This window comes from Hemiscyllium ocellatum, chromosome 1, assembly GCF_020745735.1.
Source record: "Hemiscyllium ocellatum isolate sHemOce1 chromosome 1, sHemOce1.pat.X.cur, whole genome shotgun sequence".
Taxonomy (NCBI): Eukaryota; Metazoa; Chordata; class Chondrichthyes; order Orectolobiformes; family Hemiscylliidae; genus Hemiscyllium; species Hemiscyllium ocellatum.
This window is the reverse complement of record NC_083401.1, coordinates 66,643,515-66,661,032: the sequence shown is the minus strand read 5'-3', so window position 1 is coordinate 66,661,032 and position 17,518 is coordinate 66,643,515. Positions and strand designations below refer to the sequence as shown.

The following is a 17,518-nucleotide window of genomic DNA, read 5'->3' as shown; positions in this document are numbered from 1 at the left end:
GGATTATCTTCATAAGAACACTTAATTTCTTTTTGCATAAGGGGAAATTAAATACAGAATTTTCAAAGCTTAAGGTAATAGATTCTCCAGAAAGAAAGAAAATGCACAATTACCAGGTTACAAGACAATCACAAATCTGGGGATACATTAAAACAGCCAAGTCTTTGATATTAAGTATTCGATTATTTGCATACAATAGTTTGGGAAATAGTGGGTTACAACTTTAACTGTTAACTGGGGCACAGTTAGAAGTCATATTCCTTTTTCGGAGAACTATAATTATTAACGATTGACTCAGTTCAGAATGACAACTTATGGTTGGAGTTTACCAGTTAACAAAGATGTTCAGACAAATAAAGCAATTTCTATTGTCAGGCCATCCCAAATGATAACAGTTCTATTGGCTACAAATTCTAATGTATAATGTTCTGCATCTTCTCAAAGCCAGTATTTCTGTGGTCCATATTTTCTGTGCATTCAGGGGTGAAAATTAACTCTGATGTAATCATTTGAACAAATCTGGGACATTTTTCAGAGTGAATTTTGTAATTTAAGAGAACTGTCACTTAAGTATTGCATGAATAAGCATGCTGTGAAATTTATATAATTGTGGAAAATATATATATTTTTTAAATCTTTGTTAACATCTATTTACTTTGGAAAACTGTAAGGCCATACAGGAGGGCACACAATGTTATATCTTTAAATGATCTAAATTACAACATCAATTCCTACCTTTACAGAAAGTCACTTGTGAACTTAATTGCTCAAATTTTAGTGACAAGTGCGGGAGTTGAAAATCAATTATTATTTGTTTTAAAAAATTGAAATGCAATTATCATCTTTAAAAGAGTAATCTGATTGAATTTCTTTTTACTGTTTTGTACAATATTGCTTTCAGAAGGAAATGCTCAGTGATAAAGGTACAGGTGTAAGTAGGAAATTCAGCCGTTCCCTTAAGAAGTTCAGGCTGAACCTGCTCTAAGCTTTGCACCTCTTTCTGCTCAATGTTACTTTCTGACAGCGTTGTCCATCAAGGTGGGAAAATTTATTTTCACTACATAAAATAAACCTGGGGCACTTATTGATTGAAAATGCCCTTTAAATGACTTTGTTTTCTGTTTCTGCTGAGTTACCAACAGCATATGTTGAACTGAAGCAGAAAGTGCTTTATGTGGATAACACTTTTGCATTTAAGGCTCTGTGAGTACAGTATTGCCTAAATGACGGCAAGAATATTTTTAATTTGTTTTTTTTCCTTCTTTAATTGACTAGCATATATTGATTATAAATTCAGTATATAAGAAATGCTGTTGCAAGCAAAATGTTATTGCTGCCTGCCTTCCCAAGGATTATTTCATTAATACATTCTTCTAACAGGATGCCAAAAGTACTTGTACGAACTTACCCTTTTATATGCCATTACATGTTGCCCACTCGCAAATAATGGGTCGATGGTAGAGCGCGGTTAACAGGAAGAAGGAATGTTTGTACAAAGTTGTGAAACTGAGTTGACGTATTACAATACCAGACACTGACTGCAGAGTCTAGTATTTGTAAAGAATGCAATGAATGCTGGAACGAGGCTATCCATTTCATATAGCAAATTATGTAAGAAAATGGTTATTATTTTAAAATGATCCAACATCCGAGTTTCAGTCATTCCCTTCTCATTCACCAAGTAACATTAAAGTGCAGGAAGTTATCAGTGATTAGAGGCTGTAGATTGGTAGCTGGTGCTGGAGATGGTCAAACTGTTGTACCTTTTAGAATTTGCAGTGATTGCCTCGTTTTCAATATCTTTGGCCTTCCTGTGTCTCTTCACTTTCTGCTCAACTTCCTCTTTTTGCTTTCTCTTGGTGCCTTTATCTGACTTAGGCTCCTGCTGCTGTACCATGCAGATTACAGCTTCTATTGTGTCCATGATTGTGTCCTGATTGGCTGAGGCCAGTGTCTCGGGGGCTAAACTGTACCTCAGACTCCTTTTACTGGGAAGATCCACGCATTTCTCCAGTACTGGCATCTGGTCTGTGAAGTCATCATCTAGTGGCACTGGGTGCTTTCTTGGACGGCCTCTCCTCTTTTTCACGATGTTATTGCCGGTTTTTGACTGCCGTTGCAGCCTTTTGGCTTTCAAGATCTTGTTGACATGGTCCAAGTTCTTTTTTGTCGCAAGAATTTTATCATAATTGCACATCTTCCTGACTTCACACTGAATAGCTTCAATTTCTCTCCTCTTCAGCTTTCTCCTTGGTGAAGAACTGGGACTTTGAACTGAATGGAGAGAAACAAAAGGGATCGTTTTAATCACCAGATGTACATGATCACTTAATTAGCTTCACAGCTTGAAACTATACACTGTCCAATGCCAGACTGATGTTAAAATAGTTTAAAGATGCTTTTGAAGTTACAGACATTTAATATTTGAAGTACCTTTTGGACCACTGGCAAAACTCAGCGAGACAACTTGCTCAGGAAATAGGATACAGCTTCTGCAACCTAATGCAAAAGCTTTTTTTTTTGATCACTGAATTTCCGTTGCCACAAACTGGTTTTAATGTGTCCTCACGAATAAAGACATAAAAGCCTGGTCGTAATGAAAAGCAGCTTAGAGAAGGGCAAAGGGTTAGTGCGGTAGTTATCTTTCTCTATAGAGGTCTACATCTTATGTTGAGGGGGTTCAAAATCAAATTTTTAAATGCACATTTATACTAGTCTTATCCCTGATTAAATTATCAAATAAACACTTGGTAAAATGGTTTTTAAGATTGGCTTCTTTGACCGACCAAATACTATTCTCATTTAAAACACAGATAGTGAACAGTTTGTGTTGTCACAAACCAGGTTCACCTGTGCATTGCTACAAATGTTGAACTTGAAGTCATAAGAAGCGTATTTTGCAAGAGGCTAGTTTTACCATAACATTTACCAATCATAAGTCTGACAAGTGTGGGAGTTTTGAAGGTATTAACTATTAATATTTTTAATGTTGAGCAAGAGTGAATCATTTCTCTTCCAATATTAATAAATAACCAGTATCTGGAAGTCAGTGACTGTTGGTCTTGGTAGAGGATGACATGGGGCTGGATTTTATACAGAGTGTTGGGGGTCTAGGGGTGCAAATAAGTTTCCCTTCATGGCAGCCCCCCCACAACCCAGGAAAACTAACCGATATTAAATAAGGCCATTCTGTAGCAAGAACTGGGCTCCGTAAACCTTAAGCTGATGATTTTGGGCCTCTGTTCCCCAGTGGAAAAGCATCTGCCTTGAGAACTACCAGCTATCTGACTTGTGATAGCTCCAGCTGCACTGGCACCAGAACTCAGTAGTGTGTGATAGCAGTATCCTTGGAGGCCCGACGGTGTGAAGCCATGGGCACTATGGTCAGTTAAGTTTGGGATTTTGGATGGGAAGGATTAGGGAGGGGAAACAGGAATTTTGAGGCTGCGGTGAGGGGTTTGAGTGTAGTCGATTTTAGAGGCCAGGTGAGGAGGTAGTGGAGAGGGTTTGTGTCCCCCAAATGGTGTACCCACTTCCTTCACAAATTCCTGACAATTATTTGAAGGAATGGTTTCTTACACCTGCTCTCCTTTCACTTCTCAGTGTATTATGACAGTGGTGGGTCATTGAGAGCCTCGAGTGGACAATGACTGGTAAGTTAAGAGACTCAACAGGCATAGCATATTTTACATCTCACCCCTCTGAAGAACCTATGTGGCAGGAGGTTGTAAAATGCAACTTATGAGGAGTGAGAACTTGAAGAATGATGCCTTTACAAAAGTGATAACCTTTGAGATGATTTAACCGTTGCTCACAAATGTGTCTCTCAATGTTCACAAGAGGTACAATTATAATATTGAAAAGGAAGGTAATGGGACTAGATTGCGTTGGGATATCTAGTTGGCATGGACCAGTTAAACCAAAGGGTCTGCTTCTGTGCTGTCCATCTCTATGATTCTAAGAGGACAAGCTAAAATAAAAACTCAATAATTATCAGGGCTGAGTGAAGCCATTCCAATTATCTTAATTCAACTGCACAGAAAATCTCACAGTACCTTCATGTCTGCACATAGCTTTTTTTTAAAAAAGAAATTTTAGTATTTGCATCTCATCTACAATTCTATGTGGAAATATTTTTCATATGTTGATCACTCTCCGTGAGGAAGATTGGAAAAGTATAAATTCTGTATATGCAGTAAAATAAATGCCACTCCGTTATCTAAAAGAGCTTTGATACTGATAACGTTATCCCAGGAGACAGATTCAAAATAAGGAAGGAAGACACGTTACTGCAGCATACATTAGAAATCGTATAATGCAAATTTATAATACCAGCATTCACACTTTTGTAGACAAATGTATGATAAAGGTTTGGAATCTGCCAGACAGGGATATCAAATGTCAAAACACTGTAGCCATTCAAAATGCAGCTGGACTCTTCAATGGGACAGTCGGGCTGCTGAAAGCTTTGATGGTATTTTCTTATTCATGTTTATTTTATGTTCTCACAAGTTGCACTTCTATGAAATTAAGCTCAAATGTTTTATATTTAATTGCTGAATTTGTCAGTAAATATGCAAAAAGGGATGCAGTGGCTCTTTGATGTGAAGCGGCACATTATTCAAAGTCATTGCACTATTTCAGGCGTTATCAATGCACAATATGTTTTCCATGCCACCCAACACGAAATATGTTAGCAGCAGCGTCACATAATGATGTTCCACTTCTACGTCTGTAGCACTGACTGTGGGCAGAGTGGGGGGTAATTCATAGAACTTTAGGAATCAGGGAATGGGAATTTTGTTTGCTAGCAAGAGTAAAAAGACAGTGAAAAGCATTAGTATTTTATTTAACATTTTTAATTAAAACAATACTGCCTAAATGTATTAAGCACTGCTTCAAAACATGCATCACTTAAAAATATAGGAATGTAGTCATTTTCATGCAAAACAGGTCATGTTTCAGTCTTGCTTAATTACTATCATTATTAAAGCCTGAGCATGCCTGCATAGATTCCCACCAACTTATTCCAAGTTTAACTGAACAGCTGGCTTCATTTGTCGATCTCTTTCCTCCCACAAAAAAAACAAGTTTCGCTGAGAAAACAAGGACTTTCAAAGGAGTCCTTCTTATTGACAGGAAATTTTCAGAAAACTTCCATTCTCTCATTAAGACAACTTCTAAAGTTTTTTCTGTGTTCCCCCAACATATCGGATGTAGAGATGCAGCTCAGACTGGATCACGCTAATTGATACAAAAGTCCCTTTCATAGACTTGTGGTAAACAGATGTAAACAGGTCTCAATGGCTTCAAGAAAACTGAACACTGGTCCTGATGGCTAAAGGCTAAAGGCTGAATTCTTGTTATTCTGACTTGGGGGAAGTCAGGGCATAATGAACAGAGTCCTAAGTCAAAGGATGAACTGCCATGTGAATATTTTTAAAATTGAGAAATAATAAAATGTTCTCATGTCAAACTGTCATTATACCATGACAGTGATAATCAACAAAGATAAGAACAATTGAATAATGATATTCCTACTTAATATTTTCCTAAATTCTGTAATTATGTGCAGTGTTTCATTTGATATTGATAGTGTTTTAAAAAATAAAAAGGTCCATATGCATTCTGTCAGCTTTTGCTGTATAAGTTCTTAAGTCCATGTTTAAAACAGACACATTAGGCTGGCTTTGCAGGAAACCATGATTCAGCATTCGTGCCTCAGTGTAAAGGGCCCCGTTGGACCCAATGTTTGTTCCAGAGAGGTGGAGCATGATTGAGTTACAACAATTGACCTCACAAACAGATCCTGGGTGGTGTAAGTACTAAGACAGGTTGTCAAAAGGCATGGCTTGGTTCGCTGGCACTTTAAGTCACCCTCACCTCTCAGTTCCCACCCTCCCTTCATGGGCGATTATAATCTTCTTTCTCCTATTGTATTCCCATGCCACCTTCATTGTCACTTACTCAGTCTACACCAGGTATACAACCCGAAAGCCAGATGGAGATGCAAAAAATATAAGCTCAGCCTCATGCTCAATGCTTGCCTTTTTTTCTCATCTTCAGTTCTGAAGGTAAGGCCATGGACCTGCACTGGATAGTCCACTGTTATGGATAAAGTACCACAGCAGGTTGTGTGATGGAATGTGCATAATATGTACATATCATTATAATTCTTGGATTTAAAATAGAGGCAGAGAGAGCTTGGTCAGTTCTATGAAAGTTAGTTTTAAAATGTCAGCAAGTCATTCCCGAGCTAGTAACATTTTAGCTAAAGAAATCATGCAACTGCGCACATGTGCTTGGACTTGGGTGAATCCTTGTACCATTAAGAGACAAAATGTACTGATGACAGGTAGAGAAAATGTGTGGTTTTTGTGAATCATGTGACTAAGCATCACAATAATTACCTAAAAGAAAATAAAGTTATGACTTTTCAAGACAAGCTTCATTCTGGAACCTGACCTGTCCAATAGTCCAGCTGGGATCATACCATTTGGTATTGCCTTGTCCAGGATGGCTGACTAAGACATTCTTAGCTGTCCCATTGTCAGAAGGATCTAAAGGCTGATAACCTGTTTTACCATGTAACAAATCCACCTTCCATGGCCAACAAGTCCTTCTATGGGACTTGAATGTTGGATCTTCTGCTTCAGAGGTCAGCATGCTACCACTTTGTGATAAAAACCTCAACTAGATAGCAGAAAAACTCCTATTCGTGAAACCCATTGAAAGATTTAAAATTTCCTCAAATGATTTATCCCAGGTAAAAACAAGCAATCTTCTCTTTAGAGCCCATGTCAAAGACATCTAATACTTCAATAGCACTTTGAAACTTTCATTCCAACTATGAACTTACTGAAATAATTTTAGCTTTCTCATCTCAGCCAATCATTCATAAAGTCATAATACTAGCCCTTGGAAAATGCAACAAAGATTTCTACTGAACTTTTACCAACAAAAACCAATTCTGACTAATATACACTTGAAGGACTGCCAATTAAAGCAATTCAATTCCAACCACCCTGCTGTGTTCGAGTTTCCCTCCTATGCAATTGCCTCCAGCTACTTCTCCTCCCGGCAAAAACAGGATCTGTTGGGACTTCTGCAACTTGGTCCCAGCAGGACCCTGAAATCGTTTCAACCCTGAGATGAGAATATCTGATCCACTGACTCGCATGCTGTTAGTTAGTCTGACACTGCAGTGCAGATTGGAGGGGCTGCTGAACTAATTGGAGGTTTTAATTTTCAGATGAAGCCTTTCACCTGCCCACACATGTGGACACAATTATCCCATGCCACAATCTAAAGATTATTCTTTGTTGCCCTGGACAACATTTATCCTATGCTTCAAAGTCACAATAACAGATTTCCTGGCTATTTATCATACAGTGCTCTATATGGACTTCACTGCACAGAAATTGACTGCTATGTTTTCCTATGTTATAACAGAGACCATACTTCAAAAGAATGTCATTGCTTAAAATGGGTTTTTAGTGTTCTGGGTTCATAAGAGGTGTTATGTAAATGCAAGCTGCCTTTCACCAATTTTCAATGTATGGCAGGAATGTTCAATTAAACACGCTTTGCCAGTTGACTATACCAACATCAGTGACGTCAATGTAACTGCGACGGTTCACCCCTCAGGTTATTTAACACTCTTGATCAACCAAATTGATGACAAATGTCTTGAATCAGTCAATGAACATGTAGACCAGGCTTCTACTAGTATCAGCTGTGTTGATGAAGTCATTCAATAAAGAACTAGCCCTGCTGAGATACTGGACTTGAAATTACAGATACAAATATTCAGTAAATTGATTCATAGCTTCATGGAATACATGGGAATTTTGCAGGTGGTTGGCCTCTGTGGACTACAGATTGAACCTTGAATTGTTGTGAGTAGCATGGCTCTATTAGTCACGAGAAAAACAGGATGGAGGATTGATTACCTGTCCTGCTCATTACTTCTTAAATAATAATACAATTGCATCTAACCACTGAACTATTATTGAAATACATAAGTGCAGACAATTATATGCAGTTCTGGTCTCCTTCCTAGTGGAAGGATGTTGTGAAACTTGAAAAAGTTCAAAAAAGATTTACAAGGATGTTGCTAGGGTTGGAGGATTTGAGCAATAGGGACAGGCTTAACAGATTGGGGCTGTTTTCCCTGGAGCGTCGGAGGCTGAGGGGTGACCTTATGGAGGTTTATAAAGTCATGAGGGGCATGGATAGGATAAGTAGATAAGGTCTTTTCCCTGAGGTAGAGAAGTCCAGAACTAGGGGGCATATCTTTAAGGTGAGAGGGGAAAGATATAAAAAGGACCTAAGGGGTAACTTTTTTCATGCAGAGCATGGTGCGTGTATGGAATGAGCTGCCAGAAGAAGTGGTGGAGGCTAATACAATTGCAACATTTAAGGGGCATCTGGATGGGTATAATAATAGGAAGGGTTTAGAGGGATATGGGCCAAGTGCTTGCAAATGGGACTAAATTAATTTAGGATATCTGGTCAGCATGGATGAGGTGGGCCAAAGTGTCTGTTTCCATATTGTACAACTCATAGAACATAGAACATAGAAAAATACAGCACAGTACAGGCCCTTCGGCCCTCGATGTTGCGCCGACCGAAGCCTACCTAACCTACACTAGCCCAATAACCTCCATATGCTTATCCAATGCTCGCTTGAATGACCTTAAAGAGGGAGAGTCCACCACTGATACTGGCAGTGCATTCCATGAACTCACAACCCGCTGAGTAAAGACAGTTGGTTCATTTATAAGTTTTGCTTGAAGCCAGACTCAAATTCTTATGCGTTTCAATTTTGTATTTGCACAAATGAACGCAGGTTAGAATGAATAAAGCTTGGCTTCCAACCACTAAAGTTGACCAACATTGTTTGATAGTTCATGAGTCAGCAAACGGAGGGAGCCATAACTTAGCTTGCAAGAATTTAAATAATAACACTGGATGTTAAATCAAATTTCTAAGCATTTCTGCAGACCTTGCAATTGTTGTTAACACTCTCAACTAACCTGATTCGCACGATGGAGATGGGGAAGGTAGGGGAGATGATGCCAAAGTTGAGACTGTAACACTTTCAGTAGAAACAGCTTTCTTTCTGGTTACAATGGAAAGGCCACTATCATTTTTGTGCAAGATCATTTGGTCCAGCTTGGAGTGTGAGCTTATTAAACCTAATGGGAGAAAATAAAACACACGATAAAACACCGATATTTTCAAAGCCAGGAAAAAGTGGCAAAGTAGTTCTTGGCTTGGAATTTGCGAGTACTGTGGGATAAAGTTAGTCAGTTTATTGTCTCATATAGAACATTCTGATTAGGCATGTTCCACATGACATCTGATCTCTAAATGGGCTTACTGATTTCAGTTGGGATGACAATACCAAAATGACTAATAATGGGAGTGGTCATATAATTGTGACAGCGTTGCATTGTTAATCCAGTGCCCAAGACTGGAGTTATGAGTTCAAATGCATCATTAAAGATTGGGGAAATTAATATTCAAGTAATGAATCTGTAACAAAATATTAGTGTCATTAATCATGCTCACGAACATAGAAAATTCAGATTGTGGTTAAAAAAAACATTGGTTCACCAGTGTCTTTTCAGGGAAGGAAATCTGCCATTCTTGCCTGGTATAGTCTACTTAGGACTCCAGACTCACAACCATGTAACTGATTCTCACCTGCCTTCTGAAATGATCTAATGAGGAACTGAAGTTGAGCCAGACCAAAACACAAAAGTCAAATGACAACAAATCCAATCATACCATCTGATTTCAACCTGATCACCAGAAATGACTAAAGCTCACCATGTAGGTTTCACTAACTTGTGCCAAAACTATGAGAGCTCTCCTACAGACCAGTCAAGCAACAGGCCTGACATTGCCATCACATCTTCATGCAATGTTCCATATTCCTCCACAGCCATCTCTGGGTATGTTTGGTTCCATCAGAGGTGGTAGCACAGTGACCAGGTGAAACCTTAACAATGACTCTCATTTCATGAGATCTTATGAAGCCAAATCTAACGTGGCAAGGCAATTTCTGATTTATTACCACCTAGTGCAGCTTCTCAATCTCTTCAATTAGAATCAGCTGTTATACAGTCATAGAGATATACAGCATGGAAACAGACTCTTCGGTCCAACCCGTCCATGTCGATCAGATATCCCAATCCAATCTAGTCCCACCTGCCAGCACGAGGCTCATATCCCTCCAAAACCTTCCTATTCATATACCCATCCAAATGCCTTTTAAATGTTGCAATTGTACCAGCCTCCACCACTTCCTATGGCAGCTCCTTCCATACACATACCACCCTCTGCGTGAAAATGTTGCCCCATAGGACTCTTTTATATCTTTCCCCTCTAACCCTAAACTGATGCCCTCTAGTTCTGGACTCCCCAACCCAAGGGAAAAGACTTTGTCTATTCATCCTATCCATGCCCCTCATGATTTTGTAAACCTCAAAGGTGACCCCTCAGCCTCCAATGCTCCAGGGAAAACAGTCCTAGCCTGTTCAGCCTCTCCCTATACCTCAAATCGTCCAACCCGGGCAACATCCTTGTAAATCTTTTCTGAACCCTTTCAAGTTTCACAACACCTTTCTGATAGGAATATTCCAACAGTGGCCTAACCAATGTCCTGTACAGCTGCAATATAACCTCCCAACTCCTGTACTCAATACTCTGACAAATAAAAGATAGCATATCAAACGCCTTCTTCACTATCCTATCTACCTGCGACTCCATTTTCAAGGAGCTATGAACCTGCACTCCAAGGTATCTTTGTTCAACAACACTCTCTAGGACCTTACCATTAAGAGTATAAATCCTGCTAAGATTTGCTTTCCCAAAATGCAGCATTTCGTATTTATCTGAATTAAATTCCATCTGCCACTCCTCAGCCCACTGGCCCATCTGGTCCAGATCCTGTTCTCGAGGTTGGCCACACTTTGAAGCAGCATTGCGGGTAGAAAAGGCACTTTGCAATGGTTTATTGAGACCACACTCAGTCAAATGCTTCCATGAAGTCAAGTGCAGTAACTCCTCAGCTCTGGAATTCAACTCTTTTATTAGTGTTTGACCCAATGCTGTAATGGTTTCAGGAGCTGACAGACTCTGGATGAATCCAAACTGAATGATATAATACAATGTAAACAGATATTACCACACAGAAGACTTCCAGTCTTTTAAAGACAATGTCTTTCAGCATGTAATTATCAATCATATCTTAAATAGCCATTATGATAAAACAATGATTGATTTTTAATTCTTCCCTTCAAATTGTGAAAGTGATTCAGTTTCAAGATTTGAGAGATAAGCTGCCTGTCTGTGAGCTGATAAGTAGTTATTGAAAATACACGCTGATTATCCAAACATTCAGAGTTATCAAACTCATTTGTTACTTAGCATAAAAATGTGATGCATAAGGGCACTTCTTAACCTTTAGGGATTTGATTTGGCCCAAGTTGCTCATTTAATGCGATTTAAAATGCATTCCCTCATCAATACTGCACCTTATTTAATTAATACTTTAGTTGTTCTGGAAATAAAATAAGGGATGAAAGTGATGGAACATTTTTCTGAATACCAGCTTTTATTCTTCAATAGACTGTAGCAATAAAGAAAATGGCTTACATTCATATACCACTGTTTGAGAAATTGCTGGAGGTGTACTATTCAATGTAATACCAGAAACTTCCACAGAGAACAACAGCTCGTAAAGAATGCCTCTCATTGAAAACGTTGGATATAGATCATGAAGTATGAAACACAATCTATGTAAAGCAATTTAATGCTGCTCAAATGAGTAACATTGGTAACTTGGTGGAGTTCCCTCACATTTAGCTCGAGTTGACACGCAGTGCCACATTCATGCCTATTAACCTTCTGAGATTGCCCTAAACTTCTGTCAATCACCAAAACCTTTCTTGAACCATGGCACAGACTTAGGCAAGCCATTTACTCTAAAAAACAACTCTCACAAATGATTTATCTATGACAATATATACTTACACAGGGCGGTCACATTAGATGCTTGATTTATGAAGCAACGTCCTGAAAAGAGGACTTTCATTCTCTTGCTCCATTATTCTACCTTCACCTCATGATTCAACCATTCGCTGATCTAGTCGGAATTCAAACAAAGCTCTTTGTTACGAATGCCATAGATATACAAATGGCCTGACTCCTTCCTTGGTTAACACGCCAGCAGGCATGTGCTGGCATTTGGAATGGTTGCTTACAGGTAGCACCCCACCCCCTTAACCATTTGCCACAGAACGTCACCCTTACCTATATGCTTATCCCTTCACCGCTGCTGTCAAAGTGACTGGCTTTGCTGATGGATGTTTTAATCATCCTTCACTGCTTTATTAAAAAAAGGGACCTGGTTTGATTATCCTGCACTACCAGACAATGGCTTGATTTCGTGAATGCCGCACATTTCTGAAGCAGTGGCATCAGAATTGCTAGACAGAAAAATGGAGTTCACTGCTCATGGGGAGAAAAAAGTAGGAGTAGAGTGGCAATCTGAGACTGAGTGCCACTCCTCAGAACATACGGGTCAATATTGTCAACATTACAAGTTTCTTCCTTAGATTCAATCCAACTGACTTAACCTAGCTTAATCTTTCTTTTGCTGTAGCTTCCACCAGAATGGGCTTTTAAACATACTCCTATTCTGGAAGGCAGTTTCACTTATTCTGGGGTCTGTTAGTACACGTCTCAGCTGTCTTCTCCCTTTCTTCTGTTTTTAATACCAAAACCTAGCAACCAAATCGACACCACTTCCTTCGCGTCAGTTCAGAGGCTGCATTTCTCTCTCGGCCCATGCCGATTCTCTCGAATACACCATTTCTCTCTCCCCACAAGCAGAACTTAATTATTTGTTTAAACACAGCAAACTATGTTCTTTTTCTTTCAGCCTCTAGGTTCGGCCTTCCTCTGCCTGCAGACTTCAGAAATGAAAGGAAAAGCCATCCTATGTTCAGGCCATGAGTCCACCCTCAAGAAATTCTCCCCAGAACAACTTCAGGGCTTTGTTGCAGCTGAGAAGCATCCCAGCTGGTTCCAAAATTCAAGCATTGCTTGTAAGTAGACACAGACTTGATAAAAGGAACTAAAATTAAATAATCCCTAATTCAACTTAACCTGATACCAAAACTTTACATGTGTAACCCTTAACAAAATCCACAATAAAGACGGGTACCCTTCACCTGAACGGCTCTGAGACCAGCAAATTATATAATTAGAAACACCAAAACAGAGGAAATAGGAGCAGGAGTAGGCTATTCAACCCTTTGCGCCTGCTCTGCGATTCTATCTGCTCACAGCTGATCATCCAAATCGTAGCTTGTTCCTGCTTCCTTCCTATTTCTTTTGGTCCTTTGAGCCCTAAAAAGTGGGTCGAACTCTTTCCTGAAAATATTCAATGTTTTGGCCTCAACCACTTTCTATGGCAGAGAATTTCATAGCCTCACCACTCTCTGGACGAATAAATTTCTCCTCATCCCAGTCCCAGATGGCCTACACTATATCCATAGACTGTGTCCTCTGATTCTGGGTTCCTCAGACATCAGAAATATCCTTTCTGCAAATCTAGTTCTGCTAGAATTTTATAAGTTTCTATGAGATTACCCCCTTATTCTTCTAACTCCAGTGAATATAGTCCTAACAAACCCAATCCTCTTTAACTGTCAGTCCAGCCAACCCAGCAATGAGTCTGGTAAACCTGCACTACACTCCCTCCACAGTCAGAGCATCCTCAGATAAGGAGATCAAACCTGCACACAATACTCCAGGTGTGTTCTCACCAAGGCCCTGTACAATTTCAGGAAGACAGCCTGCTCTTGTACTTAAATCCTCTCGCTACGAAGGTCAGTATACCATTTGCCTTCTTCACTACCTGCTGCACCTGCACGTATACTTTCGGTTACTGGTGTAGGAGAACACTCAGGTCTTGTTGCACTCCCTCTATCCCAATCTATCACCATTCAGATAATCAAATGTCTTCATGTTTTTGCTACCAAAATAGATAACCTCTTATTTATCCACATCACACTTCATCTGTGATGCTTTTGACACTGACACAACTTGTCCACATCTCACTGAGGCATCTCTGCATCCACCTTACAGTTTACCCTCCCATCCAGCTTCCTGTTACCTGAAAACTTCGAGATATTACACTTATTTCTCTCATTTAAATCATTAATGTAATGTGTGAACAGCTCAGGTCCAAGCACTGATCCCTATGGTACCTAACTAATCACTGCCTGTCGGTCAGAAAAATAACCTATTTATTCCTATTCTTTGTTTCCTGTCTGCCAGCTAGTTCTCTCTCCATGCCAGATCACTACCTCCAAATTGTGCACTTAATTTTACCTGCTCGTCTCTTATGTGGGACCTTATTTAATGTATCCTGCAAGTCCAAGTAAACCACATTCACTCATTTCCTTTTATCAGCTCCACGATTTACAGGCGTGAAAAATTCCAGTTGATTTGTCAAGTATGATTTCTGATTTGTAAATTCACGCTGACTGTGTCCAGTCCAGTTGCTGTTTTCCAAGTGCTCTCCCATTTAATCTTCTATCGTGCACTGCAGCATTTTCCTACTCCCAATGACAGGCTAACCAGTCTATAACTTCCGGCTTTCTCTGTGCCTCCTTTTTTAAATAGTGTGGTTACATTAGCTACCTTCCAATCCTTAGGAAATGGTTCAGAGTCTATAGCATCTTGAAAGATGATTTCACTATTTCTCAGACCACTTCCTTAATTACTCTGGGATGTAGGTTGTTGGGCCCTGGGGATTTTTCAGCCTTTGATCCCATCAATTTCCTCAACACCATTTCCCAACAAATACTGATTTCCTTTAGTTCCTCTCTCTCACTAGACCATGTGTTTTTCAACATTTCTGAGACATTATCTATGTCCTCCTTTGCGAAAACAGAACCAAAATATGTGTTTAATTTGTCTGCCACCTCTTTGTTCTCCATTATAACTTCCCCCCCATTTGATTGTAAGGAAGCTCCACTTGTCTTCACTAATCATTTTCAATTCACACATCTACAGAAGCTTTTATAATCAGCTTGTATGTTCCTGACAAGATTACTCTCATACTCTATCTTCCCCACATTAATCAATCCTTTCATCCTCCTTTGCTGAAATCTGAACTGCTCACAATCCACAGGTATGTGGATCGATTTGTAGATCAATAGATTTTTAGATCAATTTGTATGCCCCTTCCTTGGATCAAATACTCTTACTAATTTCACTTATTAACCATAATTGGGCCACCTTATCCATTTTATTTTTGAATGAATAATTTCTGCAGTTCATCCATGCAATCTTTAAAGCACAGAATCGCTACAATGTGGAAGCAAGCCATTTGGCCCTTCAAATCTACACTGTTCATCTGAACAGCAGCCCATGCAGACCCACCATCCCACTCTGTCCCTGTGACCCTGCATTTTCCATGGCTAATGCACCCAACCTACAAATCCCTGAACAGGATGGACAATTTAGCATGGCCAGTCCACCTAAACTGCACATTGTTGGACTGACGGAGCAAAGCAGAGCACCCGAAAGAAACCCACACAGACTTGGGAGAATGTGCAAGCTCCACACAGACAATCGCCCGAGGCTGGAATCAAACCCAGTTCCCTGGTGCTGTGAGGCAGCAGTGCTAGCCACTGGGCCACTGCAGGTTTGCCATTGTTAACGCTATAAAAGGGGTTGTTAGGCTAAATTGGGGAGAGGTTGATACAAGGGCAGATTTGTAAAGGTCAGAAGGAAGCTCAAGGCAATAATGCAGTAAATCAGAGCATGAGCAGTTTAGTCTGTACAAACAAATACAAAAATGCAAATAGGTACCATGAAGGGGAAAATAGTAAAAATATAGAACTTGAGATTCTTTACCCGAATGCACAAAGTGTCTACAACAAGACTTATGAATTGATAGCACAAATTGAAATAAAGGAATATACGATAGCAATTACAGAAACATGATACTGTTTTTCACAGAGCACTGTGACTCTGACTTTAAAAAGTCAGTCACAATCAAACCTATTAATAGACTTAATACCCTGAGGCTGTTTTGGCAATGCATTAATTGAGACTGCTGTCCTCATCTGAGAAGGATGTTCTGCCTCAGAGAACTGCTGGCCAATCTCCTTCTTGCCTAACACCAGATGGACCTATGTAGCATTGGTCCAGTGATATTACCATGACACCACCATTCCTCTGTATTTGTCATCAAGAAAGGAGGGAGACAGAGAGTACAAAATTGCAGACCAGTTAGCCTAAGATCTGTCAATAAAAAAATCCATTAGGTTGCAGTAAGAAAATTACAGCAACATGGTTTATGGAAGAGTTCTTTGAGAATGTAACAATCTAGGTAAAAAGGAACAAGCAGAATGAAGGTACAGGTTATTCAGCTATAATGCATGTTTCATTAACACAAATTCGTCGTGACACAATTGACGAATTAGGGACACTGTTTCTGAAGTGCAAACTTTTAAAATTCTTTAAGGACTGTTTCTAAAGCTCGGTTTGACTATAATGCAGGGTTGCATAAGAATGCAACCATGGCGATATAGAAGAACTACCTGTATTTTAATTACTAATAAGAATTTGATAAGGTGCCATGTACAATGTTACTACACAAGATAACAGCTCATGGGTTGGGAAACATATTTTTGCTTAAATAGAAGACTGGTTAACTAACAGGATAAATAGGTCATTTTCAACAGTGTAGTACCTCAGGGATCAGCACAGGATCCCAACTAATTATGATCTATACTCATGTCTCAGGCCAGGCTGCATTGTGGCTGAATTTGTTGATGATACAAAGGCAAGTAAGAAAGTAAATTGGAAGGAAGATGCAAAGCATCTGCAAAGAAATATAGACAAGTCATGTCAGTAGGCAAACATTTGACAGATGGTGTATAATGTGGGAAAATAGGAAATTATCCACTTTGGCAGGAACAGTACAAAATCAGAATATTATTTAAACAGAGAGAGACTACTACAGTACGGAGGGATTGGCATGTTCTTGTACCTCAATCAAAAAGAGCACAAGAAATTAGGAAGCCAAATTAATTCCACTTACTGCAAAGGGAAAGGAATATACAAGTAGAAATGTCACGCTACAAGTGAGAATTGCACTGGTGAGACTATACTAGATCACAGTACTCTTTTAATCACCTTACTTATAAGGGATATCCTTGTCCTGAAAGCAGCTTGGAGGAGCCACACTAGACCTCTTCTGATGTGAATGAACCGTGTTATGACAAAGGGTTGACCCAGTTGGGTTTATACTCTGGAGTTTAAAAGAATGAAAGGTGATCTTACTGAAACTTGAGTAATATTTGTGACTATCACTTTCATTTTTCAGTAAAATGGGTGCTTGCTGATGTTTTGAAATTGTAACTTTGGGGAAGAAAACCATGACTCCAGCACAAGGCTGATGTATAGATTTATGGAGCCTGCC

At 39.4% G+C, this 17,518-nt stretch overlaps 1 protein-coding gene across 3 annotated transcripts in view; it reads right to left on the bottom strand.

The window, feature by feature from the left end:
- Positions 1-47: 47 nt before the first annotated feature.
- The window catches only part of setbp1 (SET binding protein 1), a 308,361-nt gene continuing 290,890 nt past the window's right edge, over positions 48-17,518 (bottom strand). For 2 of the 3 annotated variants that reach the window (XM_060821651.1, XM_060821616.1), the window contains exons 4-5: positions 9,039-9,200; positions 48-2,274 (exon numbers count right to left, since the gene is read on the bottom strand). In XM_060821651.1, the coding sequence (XP_060677634.1) occupies positions 1,706-2,274; positions 9,039-9,200 (731 nt within the window). In that variant the 3' untranslated portion in view covers positions 48-1,705. The remainder of the gene's footprint in view (positions 2,275-9,038; positions 9,201-17,518) is intronic. The other variant, XM_060821713.1, reaches the window with a different exon arrangement.